Below are 18,696 nucleotides of genomic sequence, written 5' to 3'. Positions count from 1 at the left end.
TTAAACACGTTAGATTTTTTTCACTCAACAGTCAGTCATCACTAAAAATTGACAATATTCAATAATCGTGTATTAGTCCACTTTAAGGTTTTACTTATCCATTGTTCTGTTTAACGAGTGTAGCGAAATCACATATAGGACGTACGTATGACAGTGTGAGTGATTTTCCTTGTAATTATGACTTATATTTTAAGGATTGCTTAAATTTTTAAAAGCCAAATAATACCAATCAAACCATAAATTAATAATTATCCCAGGCTCAGTGAAATCAATGTTTAAATTAGTTATGAAATTCAGTGTTATTAATTCATAATATTTACTAGTTTTTTTTATGTAGAAGCGTTAATTGTATAATATACCTGATAGAATGTCTATGTAAAAGTATCTATTTTTGATATAATTTTTCCTATATTACAAATAGGTTTAGGTCTACATGTTGTATAAATATATGTATATATAATATATAAATATTTTTAGTATTTTTATTTTTATTTATACAATTTGTAAATATATATTTTTACTACTATAAGTATACACATGATTTATGGGGAAAAGTAGTCTGTTGGCTTGGTCGAAGAATCCATTAGATATACATAAATAACAAAATGTATCAAATATATTAAATAACAACAAAAATAAAAGTAAATTATACATAATGTAAATTTCAACATGTATATTTTTAAACTTTTTTTCGTGTTTTTATACTGAACCTTTTTAAAACTAACTTATTTTAAGTTATTTGTAATATCTATTCACTATTGTATATTCTTGACTCTTGGTCAAATACTAAAATACTTATTTAAAAATGTAAAGTGATGCCAGAGAACCGCCCATTCAACATAGCACGTAATACGCGTATAATCTACGTTTAAAATAAGGATAATGTTGATTGTTGGTGTACCTATATACGTAATTAATATTCGTATAATATACGTCAATAATACGTATATTATTGGGGTATTAGTAGTTGGTCGAACTTAAATCGATTTACGAGTAAGAATACACGAATATATTAAGTTTAAAATACGTTGACGCATAATCGTATATTTTCCGTGGTAAATAAACGCGTTATTGTTGTAACATACTTACATACTCGTCCAGCGTCTTTTACCAATTTTTGAATTGCTGCGTACTTGGAAATCATAGATTTTGATAATATTTTATAAGTTATAAATATATAAACTTATAGCCCTCCACTCACCAGACATTAGTATAACAAAATTCTAAACAGGCTAAACTTTTAGCCTGAAAAATGAATGGTATACCTAAATAATATGTTTGAAAACTGCCGGCTGTTGTAAAACGTTACTGTGTTCATATTGTCCTTGTCCGTATCAGTCAAATCGTGTGTGTAACTTCAGACCACTGTATTCAGAACTTACTCCACTCTCGATAATTGATAAAAATTAAGGCGTGTACTATAATTTGTAGGCACTAGAAACAGTGTACCTATTTTAGTTCTCTAACGTAATTTCGTTTTCAGTAGTGTCCTAAATATTCAAATTGCAGTGGACAGTTACGTTTTTATCGTCAGAACTCTTTTAGGTAAGCAGAATGAACTCGAATCGATCTGTGTTTGCATCTCCAGGACTGCTATCGATTCAGTTTTAACTTTGTTTACATATTGTTCCTACTACAGAGCAATAATCAAGCAATTCAGTGGGGATTTTGGGCGTGAACGGTCTCATTTTGATCGGTCGTTTTAACTATAGCTCTGTGTTTTAATGTTGTTTGCAGGTCGTCAAAAGAAATTATGGTGGATACCGGTTGTTTCTTCAATATTGATGGCGGTTACTTGGAAGGATTGTGCCGTGGCTTTAAGTGTGGCATACTCAGACATGCTGATTACCTGAACCTTGAGCAGTGCGAGACCTTGGATGATCTCAAATTGCATTTGCAATCTACAGACTATGGCCAGTTCTTAGCCAATGAACCCAGCCCGCTGGCAGTGTCTGTCATCGATGACAAGTTGCGTGAGAAGCTTGTTATTGAATTTCAACACATGCGCAATCATGCCGTGGAACCGCTCAGCACGTTCCTTGATTACATCACTTACAGTTACATGATTGACAACATTATATTGTTGATCACTGGAACTCTTCACCAGCGCCCGATATCTGAATTAATACCAAAGTGTCATCCATTGGGTAGTTTCGAGCAAATGGAAGCAATACATGTTGCTGCTACTCCAGCTGAACTCTACAATGCTGTGTTGGTCGACACACCGTTGGCTCCATTCTTTGTAGATTGCATTAGTGAACAGGACCTTGACGAAATGAATATTGAAATTATTCGTAATACTCTGTATAAGGCATACTTGGAATCTTTTTATGATTTTTGTAAAAAGCTTGGAGGTATCACTGCTGATACTATGTGTGAAATATTATCGTTTGAAGCTGACAGACGTGCAATTAACATAACAATCAACTCTTTTGGAACAGAATTGACTAAGGACGATAGAGCTAAGCTGTATCCGAGATGTGGTAAACTCTATCCAGACGGCCTGGCAGCTTTAGCTAGGGCTGATGATTACGATCAGGTACCGTAAAATAATTAGTAATATATTAAGATTGACAATATTCTTTTAAGAAAATAATAACTATATCATTATACTCTGATATTAATTTTATTACTTATAGGTTAAAGCTGTTGCTGAATACTTTGCTGAGTACAGTGCTCTGTTTGATGGTGCTGGTACTAATCCTGGTGAAAAAACTCTTGAAGATCGTTTCTTCGAACATGAAGTGAAGTTGAATGTCAATGCATTCATGCGTCAATTCCATTACGGTGTTTTCTACTCATATTTGAAACTTAAAGAACAAGAATGCAGAAATGTTGTCTGGATATCTGAATGTGTGTCGCAAAAGCACCGTGCTCGCATGGACAACTACATTCCCATTTTCAAGTAACTTAAATCGATGGTTATTTGTGTAGGTACACATATATTATCAATTATCATCAATTTAACATTATAAATTATTAATACCCTTTATCTTACAGTTTTGAGGTATAATTTAGATTGTTCATAGGTTGCATAGTATATTAATTCATTGTTTTTATTTATCATTCCAACGGTATTAATATGTCTGGAGCATTGTTGATTGCTTTGTCAGTATATTATATATGTTTTTGTTTTTATTAGTTTTTAAGTATGCAAAAAGAAAAAACATAGTAAATTATTATCATTGAATTATTGGATAAAAAAAAACCTACAATATGTAGAATTATTTTAATTTTTGTTTTCAGAAGACCGTTATTTTAGACAGTCTTAACAATGTTTATTATGAAAAATAAATTTAATTTTTAAATTACCAGTTGCTTCATGTTTTATTTATATGAAAAATTAACCGTACTTTCTAAATAAAATATGTCACTTCACAAAGCTACCTATTATGTACTCAGTACTATGTAAGTAATAATGATATAAAAAAAACTCAAAATATTGTTATCAATCAACTATAATTGTATTAAACAAATGGTTAGAAAAAGAAAAATGAGATTAATTCTGTTAAAATGCTTCAGAGGTGAATTTAGTGGATATTTATTAATTAGTAGTGTTTGACAAATGTGCCAAACTTAAACAATAGAATAAACTAAATAGTACTGGTTTTGTATATAAATGTAGACATATAGTTGTGAAAAAAAAATGTTAAATCAAAATTAGATAGAGTACAAAATGTTAAAAAAAAGCCAACTACATAAATAAGCTTAAAACATAAATAAAATATAGATCTATTAATTTAGTTGTAGGTACATCATTAAAAAATGTGACATCTGTCAAATGAGATTGAGTACAATTATTTGGATGCAATCAGTTTATCATCTAAAATGTTCATACATTAATTTACTGGTGTAATTTTGAAGAAAACTGCAATTATCTAGTATCATTGTCCTTAATTATTAATTTTGTTGGATTATAAAAAAGAGAAGATTCTTTGTCAGCGTTATGTTGATGTTATGCAACAAACCATCACAGATTAGTTAGGTCAACTACAGCCATTTATTGGGAACCACTGATCTAGTGATAACACTTAGAAAAAATCACAACCACAAAAGTTGAAATAATTATTTAGATAAACTACAAGAGTAGTAAAAAGATTATTTTGTGATGTAAAAATTACTACTTTGAAATTTAGTATTTCCTAATTTAAAACTAATAATTAAATAAGACATAGTACACTTATAAATCAATAACAAAAAGCACAATACAATACAAATATAGTATAATTAGCATTTATTCATTTATTACATTTAATTGGAATTGTACGAGTTCAGATACATTTCTACAAATAATAATTAAACATTTGTCTACAAATACGACAAATGTTACACATAACTCAAACTTACATAAATTAAGTAATACATACATACAACATAAAATTGCCCATGGAACATTTTTCTTTTCTTAATCTAAGTACATATACTTAATTTATTTTATTAAAATTAACTATACAGTCTATTTCAAAGGATTTGAATTATACATATTACACAGTTGAACAACACTGTTTATACCTAGTCTTAGGTTGAACAAATTTACTGAATTTAATAATACATTATTTTCAGTATATTGTGTATAATCAATATGCAAAATTTTTATTTTAATAATTTGTAAGAAAAAAAAAATAATTTACTACAATATAAGACTGTTGCTAATAATATTCTGTAAAATAATTAACTAAATTACTGGTCCAGTTCTATGAACATAATAATAATTGACAATTGTAATAAATAATACATTTTAATAGAAAAAAAAAATGACAATGGTGCATGAAATAAATAATAGGTAATAAAAACAGATAAATCCTAATAAAAAAAAACATTTAGTAGTTTGATGGTGATGGTGCAATTTCAACAATTGGTGAAGAAAAAAAATAGGGTGAGTTTGTTAACAAAATTATTACAATTACCGGGTTTTCAAAAATAAAACACAATACACCATATTAATCACATATAAGTTGAAAACATTCAATTTTTGTATACAATTAAAATAAATTTACTAATATTTTAAATTAACGCGACGTTACATAGTATGTATAGCTAAATAGTTTCCTACAGTCAAAATATTAACCATCAACTTCAAATGTCTTTGCCGATAGATGGAAAAAATAGAAAAGAATAATAGAGAATACTAAACCCCAATGCGGTCATTCATGAATATTCAGGAAATGTAAACACCATTCCATGTCTTCGCTGTCATCAACTAATAGCTTCAATCTAATTATAACAGAAAAAAATATCAACAATTTTATGAAATAAAACATAAACAACTAGTTGTAACATACTATAATTTAATCATTGATTATCAATTAAATTTAATAGATTTCAAAAAAATAAGCTTACTGGTTTGTATAGTTGTCACAGATTTGCTGGTTCATAGTGTCCTTCATATGTTTGAGGGCAGTCATACACTGAGCTGATAGTGATTTGAAACACTGTCTGCGTGCAGCATTGTGGGCAGGATTGTCCCATATAGGAGTATTACGGACATGCTTCCATGCCATGAACACATAGTCCATAACGATTGGCCACTGATTGCTTTCAACCAAGCGTCTGCCTTGATCAACAACACATTTCTGAAAAAAAAAAAACGTATGAAAAAACGTAGGATTAAAATATTAAATGAAAAAAAGTGTAACATTCACCTTGAATGCTAAGACATGGGTTGAGACTCTATTATAGGCAGTTGGATCAGTTTTTGAAATCAATCGGCTACTTGGTAAAGCCTTATAGATATTACGTCGTAAGTAATAAATCCGTTCTTCAAGGGGTTTTAAGTCTGCCACAGGAAAGTGTGATCTAATTTCCTATTGATTAGAACATATAACTATAAAGTTGTTTTTAAATTAAATAGAATATGTATGTACCTTTTCAATACTCGGATGATCAATAACAATCTGTCCGATTATACCAATCAGCTGATCTGGAGACAATGATTTTAAAGCAGATAATAGACAATTATCTTCTGGAAGTTCAACTGCTACATCAGTACGTAATTTTTTACAACTGGGAGAGCCCTAAGAACAATTATTAAAAACATTGTTAAATAGGTATTAATAAAATTATTAATTATAATTTGTAACTACATACAATTTTATATTTGTCTGGAGATGATAATTCCAGTGGATCATTTAACAGTAATCTTTTGCGAGGAGTACTTCTTAAAACGATTGAACTCTTGATAAAATTAGAACAACCAGATTTTGTTGGAGTTTCTTGATTATTCTAGAAATAAATTTGAGTTAAGTCCGTGTAAAATACGGCTACTACATTAACTAAACTACAGTAGAACTCCAATTATTCGGATTAATTAATGTCAAGGGTGGTCCAGATAAGCAAATATCTGGATGATTGACGTATGATATATCAAAAGATATGTAATTGTATGAATATATTGTATGTATGTATTTATTATTAATAAATATGTAATATAATTTAAAACTCGTAACCATAAACAAATAATTTTAATATATATTTAACTGAAACAAAATAAGCCTAAATTATAATATGTAACATAATTTTAAACCAAAAAAAAGCTTTTTTTTCTCGTCCGGTTAATTGAACGTTGGGATGATAGGCGTTCGGGTAATCAGAGTTCTACTGTATTAGCATCAGTTATGTGTTAAATATTTATTTAATCAATAAATGTTTTATTTTGAAGTTAAATTTATTTTACAGATATATAATATAGTTACTATAATATGACATGTAAAAAGTTTATAAATATTATTAAATTTAAATATTAATCAATTAATCATTAAATGATTTATCATTATTATAAACAAAAATAAAATCTTTACATTAATAAATTGTATAAGGGGCTTAAGTTCATAAAATATGATTGAAAATTTTTTTAAATCTATTTTTACAAAATATTTATCTTACATAAATCAGAAATCTATTATTATACTTTTATAATTATTATAAAATAAGTAAATACCTATATCTATTAGTATTTTAATGATTTCAAGTTGTTTTCAATTTATAAATGGTATACTTAAAAATTAGTTATAATCATTAAGAGGCTGTCATACCCGCATGTGTTATATTCGTCTAACAAACGTAAAACATAACAAATTTGTGTTCAGCAGAATTAATTTTATGCTGTTAGTCAATTTACTTATTATCAAATTTAAAGGTAATAATATTATTTAGAGCATCTCATAGGTTTTTATTGATATCTTGATTTTTAAGTGAGTTATAGTTATGTAAAATATTAAAACTTTAAAATGATAATATCAATAAAATCATATGTCATTGTCTAGATAATATTTTTACCTTTAAATTTGATAATAGGTAAATTTACTCTAATATTAAAGCTAACGTCATAAAATATATTCTGCTGAACAAAAATTTGTATTGATGTACTTTAGTAAGACAGAGACAACACATGTGGGTATGACGTCTTCTTAAGACAATTTTATATAAAAACGGTTCCAATATTTTTATTCTGATTTCCGAAAATGTTATGATAATTAACACATTAATTTTGTTATCTTATTTTATGTTTATGAGATTGTTAAGTTCAATATAATTAATACCAGATATTTACAATATTTAGCTATTATTTACAAAAATCCAAAATTAAATTTTATCTAAATTGATAGGTATTACATATTTTATATTATTAACATTTGAGGGAGGATGATAGATTTATTTATCACACTATTTCATATCTTTCCATACACAAATATAAATTGTAAGCATAGACTCGTTATAGCTCTATTGTTGATATAATTTAAAAATGAAATGTACCTATTCAAATTACTTTTTTAATTGGAAATAAATATTTAAAATACTGATAGCGGGTTCACATTTATATTTATTTTAATAATAAATTAAAATATTTATATATAAAAAAAAAAAAAATATGAAACGAAAATTATTCAAGATAAATGAATAAATAATTAATACAAATTAATTTAATTTATATTCAACATTCTGTATTAATAAGATAACATTATTAAATATATCTAAATTTATAATTTAATAGCATTAAAATTAAAAAAAATATATTATTCTAATAATAAAAAGACTGTAAGGGTTGATTTTTTTTTACTCAATATTCATTAGGTAGAAATTAAGCAAAGCACTAATTAAAAACATAAAACTATAGTATTATCTAGTTCAACCTTTTTTGATCTAAGACCCCCCAAAATTATTTATTTTGATAATACGACCAACATTATGAAAGTGTATAATATATATTTATTTAATATTCATAGTATATAACTTTTTTATTTGGTGTAAAATTATTGGTGACCCCCTAATAAAATTTTGAGACCCCTCAGGGGTTGCAACTCTACAGGTTTCGCATCATTGATCTAGTTAAAGTAAATAATAAGTAATGATACAGAAAAAAAAAAAGGTAAAATGTTAGTGAAGTAGGAAGGTAATTAAAAATAAATAGATAAGCACTAACCTGTTTGATGGAATCAATGTCAGGACTAAAAGTAACTGGTATTTTACGACGTCCCCTTTGTTGGATGATTAATTCATCGGGACTAGGGGATGGCGTCATCATTGATGTTGGCAAGTTACTTATAGTGGTATTCATTATATTGAGGTGGTGGTCATTTCGGCCCAAACCTAATAAAAGTAATAAAATAGGTATAATGTGTAATCAAAATTTTAAATATAACGTTATATTAAGGTAAGTACTGAATAATTGTTAATATTATATTACCATTATTGGGGTCTGTCATGGATAATCGTCCAAGTCTAGTTGGTATTTCAGCTAAAACACTTCTGGTCATCATCCGAGTTGGCTCTGGATTAAAAGGCGGTGTCTCCATTTTTATTTATCCAATTAAATCCTCTATCAGTTCTATTTGTATGGATTTTCTGTAAATGTGTATTAAACAAATGATTTATGATATTATGATTCTGACAAAATATAACTAGGAATTTGACCTTAATAGAAATTGTACATATTGAAACCGCAAGTGGTTATTAATTTAAACTAAGATTTAATTTTTACACTTGCTTTTTTTTAAAGTGGTATTTAATATTAAAGGTTGTTTATGGTTCTACCACTCGTTCTACTACTATCAAAATATTAGTATACTGAATTGCAAATTTATTCTAGGGGGAATTTAAATGTGAAGGTAATAAGTTGTAGTAAAAAAAAAATTATGTTTAATATACATTAAGTAAATATTTATTTATAAACCATATCAATAGAGAGAAATATAATAATTAAGAAATAAAAGGTAGTTATTTTTAAGAGATAAAAATGATAAACTTCTATTTATTCCAGAATAACATACAATGTCTAATTAATAATTAGGTATAAAAATTATTATATGGAGTTATTAGTTATTATCTGTTCCAAATTATGTTATTCTGAATTGAAATAGGTGGGTATGAATTAAATTTTATAACTGTTTATGGAAAAAACTACAAAATAATCACAAGTATTATAAAGGAAGCACAAGTAAAATAGACTATTATATAATAATAATCTGATAGGAATATTCCAATTAATTATAGGAAGGTCTATATATATATATATATATATATACTAGATACCCAATAAAAAAAAAATCAATTGACAATTACTTATATGCAATTACATATGTAATTTTACCTATAAAATTAGATACCTAAAATAGTTAATAAAAATAAAAAAATAGGTATAAGTAGTAATATTATTTAGATTTTTTAAAATATAATTAGATGTACCAAATTGAAGAAATACAAACACAAATCTATGTTCTGTATGTTAATGACCAAGATATCTTGGCACTATAATTACCTATTAACATTAATAATGTTTTTAATTGTCTAAAACATTGGTTTCAACTTTTCTAACTAAATTGAAACTAGGAACACAGGAAAAAAGTTTTAAGGGAAAAGTATTTATCTAGGTACTTGTATCATGTTTTTATGCAAATTTTAAAATGATTGGATAGTATTCTTTTTATATTATTCCTAATAAAGTAATCAAGGTATCTTATCAAATTAAATTTATTTAATGATTATTTACATAATTAGGCAAGTACTTAGATAGGTTGTTAATATCGGAGATAATATTTTATTCTTTAGAGTTTAAATTATTCCCTGTAGTCCATGTAAACAATGAAATCATTTAAATTAGAAAGATACTTATCGTAAAAACCTTACTAGAAATAGTTAACATAATATTTTAGGTACCCACTTATCTATAAGAGTATATTATAAAAATACATGTTTTTCACAATATATTGAACAATTTAAATTATAATGATTTTAAAAATGAAAATAAATAAGTACCTAGATATTATGGCCAATTGAAGTATTTGTAATGTGAAATGATAAATTAAATGTAGTTGCAGGTAGAAAATGCCATATGGTATTGTAATGAAATAAATAACTTGTTGAATATTCAAAATACGACGAGACTATTTGTGGGCATTTACATAATAATAAAATACGATACACCTAATTCGTAATCACAGGCAACGGATGAATGAAATAAATTATTAATTAATTAATTGTTTCACGCTAGTATCGTTGTACGAAAATTTTCCGTCGGCGACAATGACACCAGACACCCAATCAAGGAAATTTATTATTTTTTTGTTTTACATCAAACTACTGGTAGGTAACGGTATAAATGTATAATTTACCTTCAAAATACACTTTTCTAGAAATATAAAAACTATTTAATTATATATAAAAAAAAAACGTGAATGGTGAAAATCATGCTTGACGACCAAATAAATCGAATTGTCAAAAAGCTTGATTAGCTTATAGCTTAATACTTGTACTACCTATATAAACCTACTTAAAATCATCGTGCCTATATTGTATTGAACCACCTGTCTGGATAAAAAATAACGATAATAATAATAATATTATTTAAAATTATTATAAACGACGGCGGTTTTTGGATTGGGAAAATTTTCACAAAACAGTAAGACGTGGTCGGAAAATATTGATTAAAAAAGCTACGCACAAAAACACTAACCTTTAAACTTCTGACGGTGATGCGATGGATTTGCCGCCAAAAAAAAAAAAAAAAAAAGGAAACAAAACAAATTGTAGCAAGTCGGAAAATGATCACACGATGTACGATTGCGATTTTCGTTACCGTAAAATATTCGGTCCGGTACGAGAAAACTCATACAGAGAACGGGTCCCGTTTGTCCGTTAAAAACGAGTATATCGTAATACGGCGGTAACGATGTTGTTACGGCTGGGCGGGCGGGGGACGCCGACCACTCGTGTTGAAAGACGGCAAAAGCGAATGTTATTTTTATCAACAGGAGACCGACTTCGCAGGAGCGCAACTGCGAACTAACACTTGACAAATCCAGAATCGACTCTCGAGAAGTCGACGGACGCAAAGTACCGGTTACCGGCAACAGCGACGACCGGTTTATGAGAGGCCTTTGTCCCGATTGAGTGCAGGGATTTTAGCGGGAAAATCACGCGGTCTCCCGGCTGTAGTGTGGCACGGCTCGTGCCATTGGCCCGCCGTCGACCAGTGATTCCCAAACAACACAGGCCCGCTTAAATTCGAAAGTGTACACCCACCGCCACTAAAGAATGGATATTGAAAATATGTTTTTTTATCAATGAAATACTATCGTGTTTTTAAATGACAAGCAATTATACAGTATTTCGTCGATATCTGCTTGGGCGCGCACAAGCGCAAGACTTTTGTTTGTTCGACCTGTTATGACAGTTACGGACGATTAGTACCTTACACATATGGGTTATGGTCCACGGATGTACCGAAAATATAAGTCGCAAGGGTACGAGTGTACGACATTCCCTTCCACCATATTGCTACAATATTAGAATTTTTGTGGACCCTTGGTAAATGAATGTTCAAAATTTAAAAATTAGGCATTTCTAAATCTAATCTGGAATTTTAATGCCTACCCTATACACCAATTCAATAAATATATATTTAATATAGTTCTATGTACCTAATATATGCGTGTTAACGTACTAACATCTATAGTTCAACAGTCCATTGATGATTCAACTTTAAACATATTTGTTCAAATTTTATTTATTTTTTATACGGTCTCACAAGAATGTAATTTTAAATATTAAAGTTATATACAGAGTGTAACAGGAATATTTAACAAATATAGTAACATTTGTAATAGAAATTTGTCAAATAGTCTTGTTACACCTTAAATTTATATATTATAAGTTAAACTGCAAGTTTTTTCACATTAAGACTAAAAGAACAATTTTAAATTTTAAATAAAATATAAAAAAAAAAATAATCTTAGTTGATTTTGGTTTTTATTGCAAAATAAATATGAATTATTTTTATGAAAGCCGAAAGGATGTCTAAATAATTTCCATAATTATTAATAATTTAAGCAATTCAACATCCAAATTTAAAATTTAAATATTTTTTAACCTAAAAATAATACTGAGTATAATATAACTATTTATATAAGATCAGTAATATAGGTAAGTAATTACTCCATAATAATTAGTTGTAAGATGTACCATAAAAAAAACTAGTCATCTAAGTAATATGAGATATTAGAAAAGAATCTCATTTAAAATAGAATTTATTGACAGCTGGTTGAACCACATAAAATATCTTATTTTGTTAAATTTAATTCAAATTTTATGTCTGATTTAAAAATAATCAAACAAATTATTATGAAGCTACCTAGTTTAGTATTTTTTTTTTTAACTCAAGACTTCTATTTTTCAATCAATTTAAAAAAATGACGACAATTAAGTTGTTTGATTGATTGTATGCATGAAATGCTGTTAGAAGTATTTACAATAATATCTTATTATGCAAAGGTGAAAATTAAAAACAATTATAATTTCACTCGAATAAATTATTCTCTCAAATATTATTGTTGTTTCAAATTTCAATTTTTTTATTTATAATTAGATTTTAAAACAAGAAAATAAAAACTGTAGATACACAATACTTTTTCTTCAAATAATTATTTATTTTAATAATAATAACTTGTCTTTTATCTTTAAAATTAAAACAATCAGTGTATTTAATTATTTAAAATGTATTTAATGGTGATTCAATGTTACATCTTATAAATTAAGAAATTATGAATACCTTCAGTTAAATAATAGTTCATGAATATGAGCATTTAAATTATATGATAAAACTTTATTAATAATAAATATCATTTATGGAATAGTAACATAAAAATAATACCTAAAAGTGTACATAAGGAAAGTGTTATTGGTTAAAACGAAACATTATAATTATGTCAATAATTTAAAGAGTAGTGTATGTTTTAAACATATAATCATAGAAAGCTTTACATTTAATAAGATGAAAAAAGTTCAACAGAATGTTTAGAATACTGAGAATTTAGAAAGTAATAGTATCAAGAGTATTTCGACCTCCGAGTTTAAATATAATAGATAAACTCCTCTTAAAAATAATGACTTGAAATTGATTGGTAAATTTAATAAGTCAATATATAATCGTGACTGTTTCAATCAATAGCAATACTTAAGGTATTACTATTATCTAACATGCATTTTTGGTAGACAAATTACATGTCAACAAAAAATAATATAAATATATATGTAATATATAAATAGTAAAACAAGCATGTAAAGCTGCATTTTCATTTAGTTTCAGCCTTAATAGTTGGCACAAGTATAAAATCATTTTCATTTGTTCTGGTTTGAAGTTTCTGTTTGAGATGATGTACAAGGCTTGTCTTCAAGAACTATAGGTATCCATGCTTGATTATGTAATGCTTGCAAGCCTAAATTTAATTCTGAAACAGTAATTTATTATTTTAGTTAAATTTTAATTAAGTAATAAATTAGTTTTGGTACTAGTAGATCGCGAACCTGTATTGATTCATAAAAATATTATGTAACCGTACAATGTACACATTTGGTCAAAATTGTATAAATTATTTTTTGTTTAAGGCATTGAAAATAATTAACAAGTAAATTATTATTTTTAAGTATACTGGGAACATGAAATAGAATTAACCTTAAAGAAAGAACATTTTCACAAACTATGTTCAGAAAAAAATTCAGATTTTTATTAATTAGTAATAATTACTGTTATTAATTATTATCAGTATCATATTGTTCTTAATTATTTTATCCAAAATATAAAATACTACTTAATCTTCTGAAAACAAACGGACAGAAAATTTATATTCCTATAAAAGCATAATAAATATGGTATGATATAAAATGAGTTTAAGTCTAATTGACTATAGGCTATAAGTATATCATGCAAGGGTGACTTATGTAACAGACATAATATGTTCCCGACAAAGTTCATTAGAGAGATAACAAATGTAAAGCCGGTGGACTACTTATAAGTACTATAACTTTTTTCTTTTATTACCAGAAGATGCTGATTTCTTTCTTTTGTGATCTTTTGATGGATTGAGATGCGAAAATGGAGCTTCTAAATCTACTTGAATTGTATTGCTGAAAATTAATGTTATATAATATATGTTTATTAGCATAAAAAAAAAAAAACTAACTCAGTTTTGGTCAGAGTAACTCCTTTTTTTGGAGAGTCATTAAGTTGCATATGAAGAGAATACATTTCTGCTAAATGTGATAGTTGGTCTTGTTCCTTTTTTGGCATTGGATGCAATCTACAATATAAACTACTTTTAGTTACAATTAAAAAATATACACAAAACAAGCAGTAAATAATTACCTTAATTCAGATTGAGCAGGATCACGTAAAAAACGAGATACTTTTTCATTAGCTGAAGTTATAACAGAAAAACTAGGTTTAACTGACCGAACTCTGCGTAAACCTCCACGAATTTCCCTATCACTCTTCTAAACAAATAATACATAACTGTGTTGTTATTATTATTACTTTATTATATTGACAAAATAATTTTTAGTACCTTAAGAAAATTATTTCTATGCCACATTGGCATACGCCCAGGTCCTCTTCCTTCAGCTAAAGCACTATTCTGTAAATTCACAGATAATAATTTCTGACAATCAATTTTCATTGGTTCGGCATCATCATCAGTTACTCCACCAGCTCCACATGCATTACCAACCCAATCACTCTGTTCATCATCTCCTAAGTATTATATAATTGTTTTTTATTGTCATAAACTCATAATTTTACTATAAATAATTCTTATTAATATTGGTTTTACCTTCTCTTCCTTCATCATTAGTAAAAATTCCAGCTTCACTTTCAGAGGAACTAATACTACTTGAGCTACTAGCAATGTCTATATCCATTGATTTGATATTTGAAGTACCTTGATGACAACTACCAGCTATAATTTCGCGATTACTGCGTTTTCTTTTACCAATAGCCAAGATCAATGACCCACAGTTTCTAAATTGTTAAAGAATTATGTAAATATTAATCTAATGAATTTTAAATTTGAATAACACTTGTATTCATATAGTTGAATAAAGAAAAACATTAAAACAACAATAGTACCTACCTTGGCATACTAGCTGAATGACGTGTAGTTCTTCTCTTCTCACTGCTACTACTTTGAGAACAACTACTTGTCATCTGCGAAGGAAACTTTACATCTGGATCTACTATCATCTTTTTGAATTTTCTTTTTCTTAGAAAAAAAAAAATAATAATATAAGTTAGTATTTAATCAATGAACAAATATGATAAGAATTGATTTAACTAATAATATTTTAACTATTGCAATTAAACCTTCTAGTGAATGGTCTTCCAGGGGTAAAATTTTCATTGACAGAATCTGATTCCAAATGCATCAAATGTTTCGATAGTAAAGCAAATCGAATTGGCTGTGGAGCACCACTTATATCATCCGAATCACTCTATTTTTGAAATAGATCATAATATTATTAGTCTTAACAAATTATTAATGTTTGTAAAATCCTTTAAAGTGTTCTTACATGATAAATACTAGACACTCCTACATCTTTGGAATTACTACTAGAATCATCACTTTGAGCTTTATTGTCAGGATATGCTACAACATGAATAAAAATAAGATTGAAAGTAATGAATAAGTTAGTTTACAATGTAATTCATAACATACCAACGCTACTGGCAGATCTTGTTCGCCGCCTGAATCCTATTGGTCGAATGAATTTATTTACTTTATCCATTCTAAACTAAATAAAGAATATTCATCATATTAGATTATAATATTTGATCATTTGATAATAAGTTGAATAACTTAGCCAATAAACGTAAGTTATAGTTTTGTTAAGTATTTAACAAAGATCTTTTCTTAAGTAACTTTAACTTGATTACATAGGTAATTAGTAATTACATGAATAATATAACAATATGATTACAAATGAAAGATCTAAATGATACAGATTCTGTATTACAGAATATGTTGATTAATTTATATTTTATTCAAAACAGATCAAATTGATGCCCTTTGTTGCCCTTCATTTCCATCAGAAATAGATAAGAAATATTTTAATGTGATCATAGAATAATATTTTTCCAACACCAATGACACACAGTCTTGTCTATAATTGAATAAAAATTAGTTGAATATTAAATAAATAAGTATTATTACATTATTACTGTATTTTAACATAAATTAGATACTTAAACAAAACAAATAGCCAACCTATTTGAGCTTTGATATTAAAATAGTTAAACACCAACTAAAAATAGGAAAAATTGAATCAAAATATGACATAACAATTAAATTAAGTTCGTTAAATTTGCCTACAACTAATTTATATTTATCAGAAATATAAAACGCTTAGCTTAGCATTAGATAACAATACATTAAGATACTTCAAAATTAATTTTTTATGGAATAAATTAAGCTACCCTATTTTTATCTATGACTATAATCAGAATTTTGCTAAACTACAATTTATAATTACTTGGAACATATTATTAAAAACTATCATAAAATAAAAATAAATTTTATTTAGTAGATCTGAATAACAGAATTATTAAATTTGTACATTGAACATGTATTGGTTTTCTTTTAAATTCTTACTTCTATAAAAATTAAAATTATACATAACAATATAGGTTATTTAGAACTGAAAATAACCAAGGGAGAGTTTTTGATGGGATTGAAATTAAAAATTGTTTAGATTAACTATCTATAAAAAGATGTAACCCATAATACAAACAAATTATAGAGTTAGTTGGTTAATGATAACAATTGAACACAATTCAAACTAAAAAAGTCTAGTTTATACATTATGTCCATTATGATGTAGTATAATAACAATATACTAAGCAGTTAAAACATACAATAGTAACCACAGAATATAATCTGAAATCACATCACTTTGTATCCTTATTCATATTGTAATATAATAATTACCATAGAAAATCAAATAACCTACAAAGTGTAGACAAGTTTACACGTCATGGATCCTTCTATAGAACTAAAAATCACAGACTATAACACAAAATATAGAAGTGAAGTCGCACACATAACTACAATGTCAAAATGTCACACAAATTTGATTCCGTTCTTGTGCATTTATAATTCACCGCATTGGGTGTCTAATTAGAACGCCTATAGTAAACAAATTGAAGGGATTGTTAATTCACTGCCAAACGAACGCCATTCTTTAGTCGATAAACAATTTTCCAAATCAAAAATTTTAATTTATGAGCACAAATAGGGGATTACAAGACTAGATCACTGCATTAACCATCAAATCATGTTACACTAATTTACAATACCTGTTACAAGTACGAAATGTATGATCATTTAAAATGGGTAGTATCTATTGTTCGATTTCATTATTTACCTTTCGGGCGTGCAGACGCGCGACAGCACAACTCAAAGTGCCCGGCACTGGTCGCATAAGTAGCTCTTCGTTTACCGCACCATTTGTCCTACACGAAATATTTATTTTAACGTATCACAGTAAGTCGATATGACTGAACGTGTTGTCGCACTGTCGTCAACTGAGCGCTATAAGCGCGGAGTGCTATTGAGACTACTCAATCAATACGGTAAACGGTTCGTACACAGACGAATCAGTGGCTGGACTTTCACCGTTCACTCAGCCTGTCGTTCTTTTGTGCGGCGACGACAATTTTCTTTCCTTTTCTACTCGGCGCTCGATCACCACACAAAGGACTTATCACACAACCGAACCAACTAACGACAAAGCAATCACTATTCACTACAGCGTCTGCGTGAGGCTGCATGAGTCGTGGTATTGTGGTCATAACCACAATGATGGTTAGCACAAATTATCTCACCCGAAATGGTTAATGGCTACATTGTGATAATAAAAATTCCGTATACAAATTACAAATTGAATGTAACCGGTTAGCGGTCACTAAAGTTGAAACACGGAATAGATTGGTTGAAGTACTTGGCGCCGACAGCGACGTTTGGTTAATGCCCTAATGGTTAGCCACATACACACATGGCAGTATGTCATTATGGCAGACGGTAGTATAATCATATACTACGTGGTAGCATGATACTATATACTGCATATTTAAGCCACGAGTACTACTACTACAGTAACAGTAGTCACTAGTCAGTACTGAGTACGGTGGTAAGGCGTCGATATACCTTGTCACCTTCTAATACTTGCCACTCGATATCTCATATGACTTAATCCCATTTCTAAGTTATAACAGAAATTAAGATATTCGAGACCAATGAGTTCAGAAAGTGGTCCTCACTTTTCATCAATACGTAGTAGAGTTAAGACTAAAAAAACACATACTATACACAGGTACACCCTCAGAAAAATTCATAGTGTTGCTAGAAACAGTCTAGTTGCAAACGATTTTTAAAC

General features: G+C 27.8%; 3 protein-coding genes across 4 annotated transcripts; 1 reads left to right on the top strand and 2 right to left on the bottom strand.

The window, feature by feature from the left end:
• The first annotated feature begins 1,389 nt into the window (after window positions 1–1,389).
• LOC113556031 (V-type proton ATPase subunit d) lies at window positions 1,390–3,311 on the top strand. Its single transcript, XM_026960732.1, has 3 exons — window positions 1,390–1,545; window positions 1,738–2,539; window positions 2,640–3,311. Exons 2-3 carry the CDS (start codon window positions 1,754–1,756, stop codon window positions 2,907–2,909), a joined length of 1,056 nt encoding a protein of 351 aa, XP_026816533.1. The 5' UTR covers window positions 1,390–1,545; window positions 1,738–1,753; the 3' UTR covers window positions 2,910–3,311.
• Window positions 3,312–4,742: 1,431 nt separating this feature from the next.
• LOC113557064 lies at window positions 4,743–11,359 on the bottom strand. The gene is made up of 8 exons (XM_026962355.1): window positions 10,949–11,359; window positions 8,684–8,841; window positions 8,420–8,586; window positions 6,088–6,222; window positions 5,865–6,014; window positions 5,643–5,804; window positions 5,341–5,573; window positions 4,743–5,214 (listed from the first exon to the last, which is right to left on the bottom strand). Exons 2-8 carry the CDS (start codon window positions 8,790–8,792, stop codon window positions 5,145–5,147), a joined length of 1,026 nt encoding a protein of 341 aa, XP_026818156.1. The 5' UTR covers window positions 8,793–8,841; window positions 10,949–11,359; the 3' UTR covers window positions 4,743–5,144.
• A 1,721-nt stretch (window positions 11,360–13,080) lies between these two features.
• On the bottom strand, window positions 13,081–18,051 carry LOC113556876 (G patch domain-containing protein 2-like). 2 transcript variants are annotated; one of them, XM_026962081.1, is made up of 11 exons: window positions 17,686–18,051; window positions 15,981–16,056; window positions 15,835–15,911; window positions 15,629–15,756; window positions 15,399–15,527; window positions 15,099–15,286; window positions 14,835–15,019; window positions 14,636–14,763; window positions 14,454–14,570; window positions 14,312–14,397; window positions 13,081–13,721 (listed from the first exon to the last, which is right to left on the bottom strand). In XM_026962081.1, exons 1-11 carry the CDS (start codon window positions 17,740–17,742, stop codon window positions 13,612–13,614), a joined length of 1,281 nt encoding a protein of 426 aa, XP_026817882.1. In that variant the 5' UTR covers window positions 17,743–18,051; the 3' UTR covers window positions 13,081–13,611. The 2 variants fall into 2 exon arrangements, with proteins under 2 accessions (XP_026817882.1, XP_026817883.1); XM_026962082.1 differs by having other exon boundaries at window positions 15,981–16,051.
• Between the last annotated feature and the right edge of the window lie 645 nt (window positions 18,052–18,696).

This window comes from Rhopalosiphum maidis, chromosome 4, assembly GCF_003676215.2.
Source record: "Rhopalosiphum maidis isolate BTI-1 chromosome 4, ASM367621v3, whole genome shotgun sequence".
In the NCBI taxonomy this organism is placed as follows: Eukaryota; Metazoa; Arthropoda; class Insecta; order Hemiptera; family Aphididae; genus Rhopalosiphum; species Rhopalosiphum maidis.
This window is presented reverse-complemented; position numbering and strand designations above follow the sequence as displayed.

Excerpts from the sequence above, each read along its gene's own strand:
- LOC113556031 (XM_026960732.1), top strand. The coding sequence starts at position 1,754 with ATGGTGGATACCGGTTGTTTCTTCAATATTGATGGCGGTTACTTGGAA. Across the intron at positions 2,540-2,639 it reads GGGCTGATGATTACGATCAG|GTTAAAGCTGTTGCTGAATA; the intron begins GTACCGTAAAAT and ends TATTACTTATAG.
- LOC113557064 (XM_026962355.1), bottom strand. The coding sequence starts at position 8,792 with ATGGAGACACCGCCTTTTAATCCAGAGCCAACTCGGATGATGACCAGA. Across the intron at positions 6,223-8,419 it reads ACATTGATTCCATCAAACAG|AATAATCAAGAAACTCCAAC; the intron begins GTTAGTGCTTAT and ends ATTTATTTCTAG. Across the intron at positions 5,574-5,642 it reads CCCATGTCTTAGCATTCAAG|AAATGTGTTGTTGATCAAGG; the intron begins GTGAATGTTACA and ends TTTTTTTTTCAG.
- LOC113556876 (XM_026962081.1), bottom strand. The coding sequence starts at position 17,742 with ATGCGACCAGTGCCGGGCACTTTGAGTTGTGCTGTCGCGCGTCTGCAC. Across the intron at positions 15,020-15,098 it reads TAATGATGAAGGAAGAGAAG|GAGATGATGAACAGAGTGAT; the intron begins GTAAAACCAATA and ends TATAATACTTAG. Across the intron at positions 14,398-14,453 it reads GTTACTCTGACCAAAACTGA|CAATACAATTCAAGTAGATT; the intron begins GTTAGTTTTTTT and ends ATTAATTTTCAG.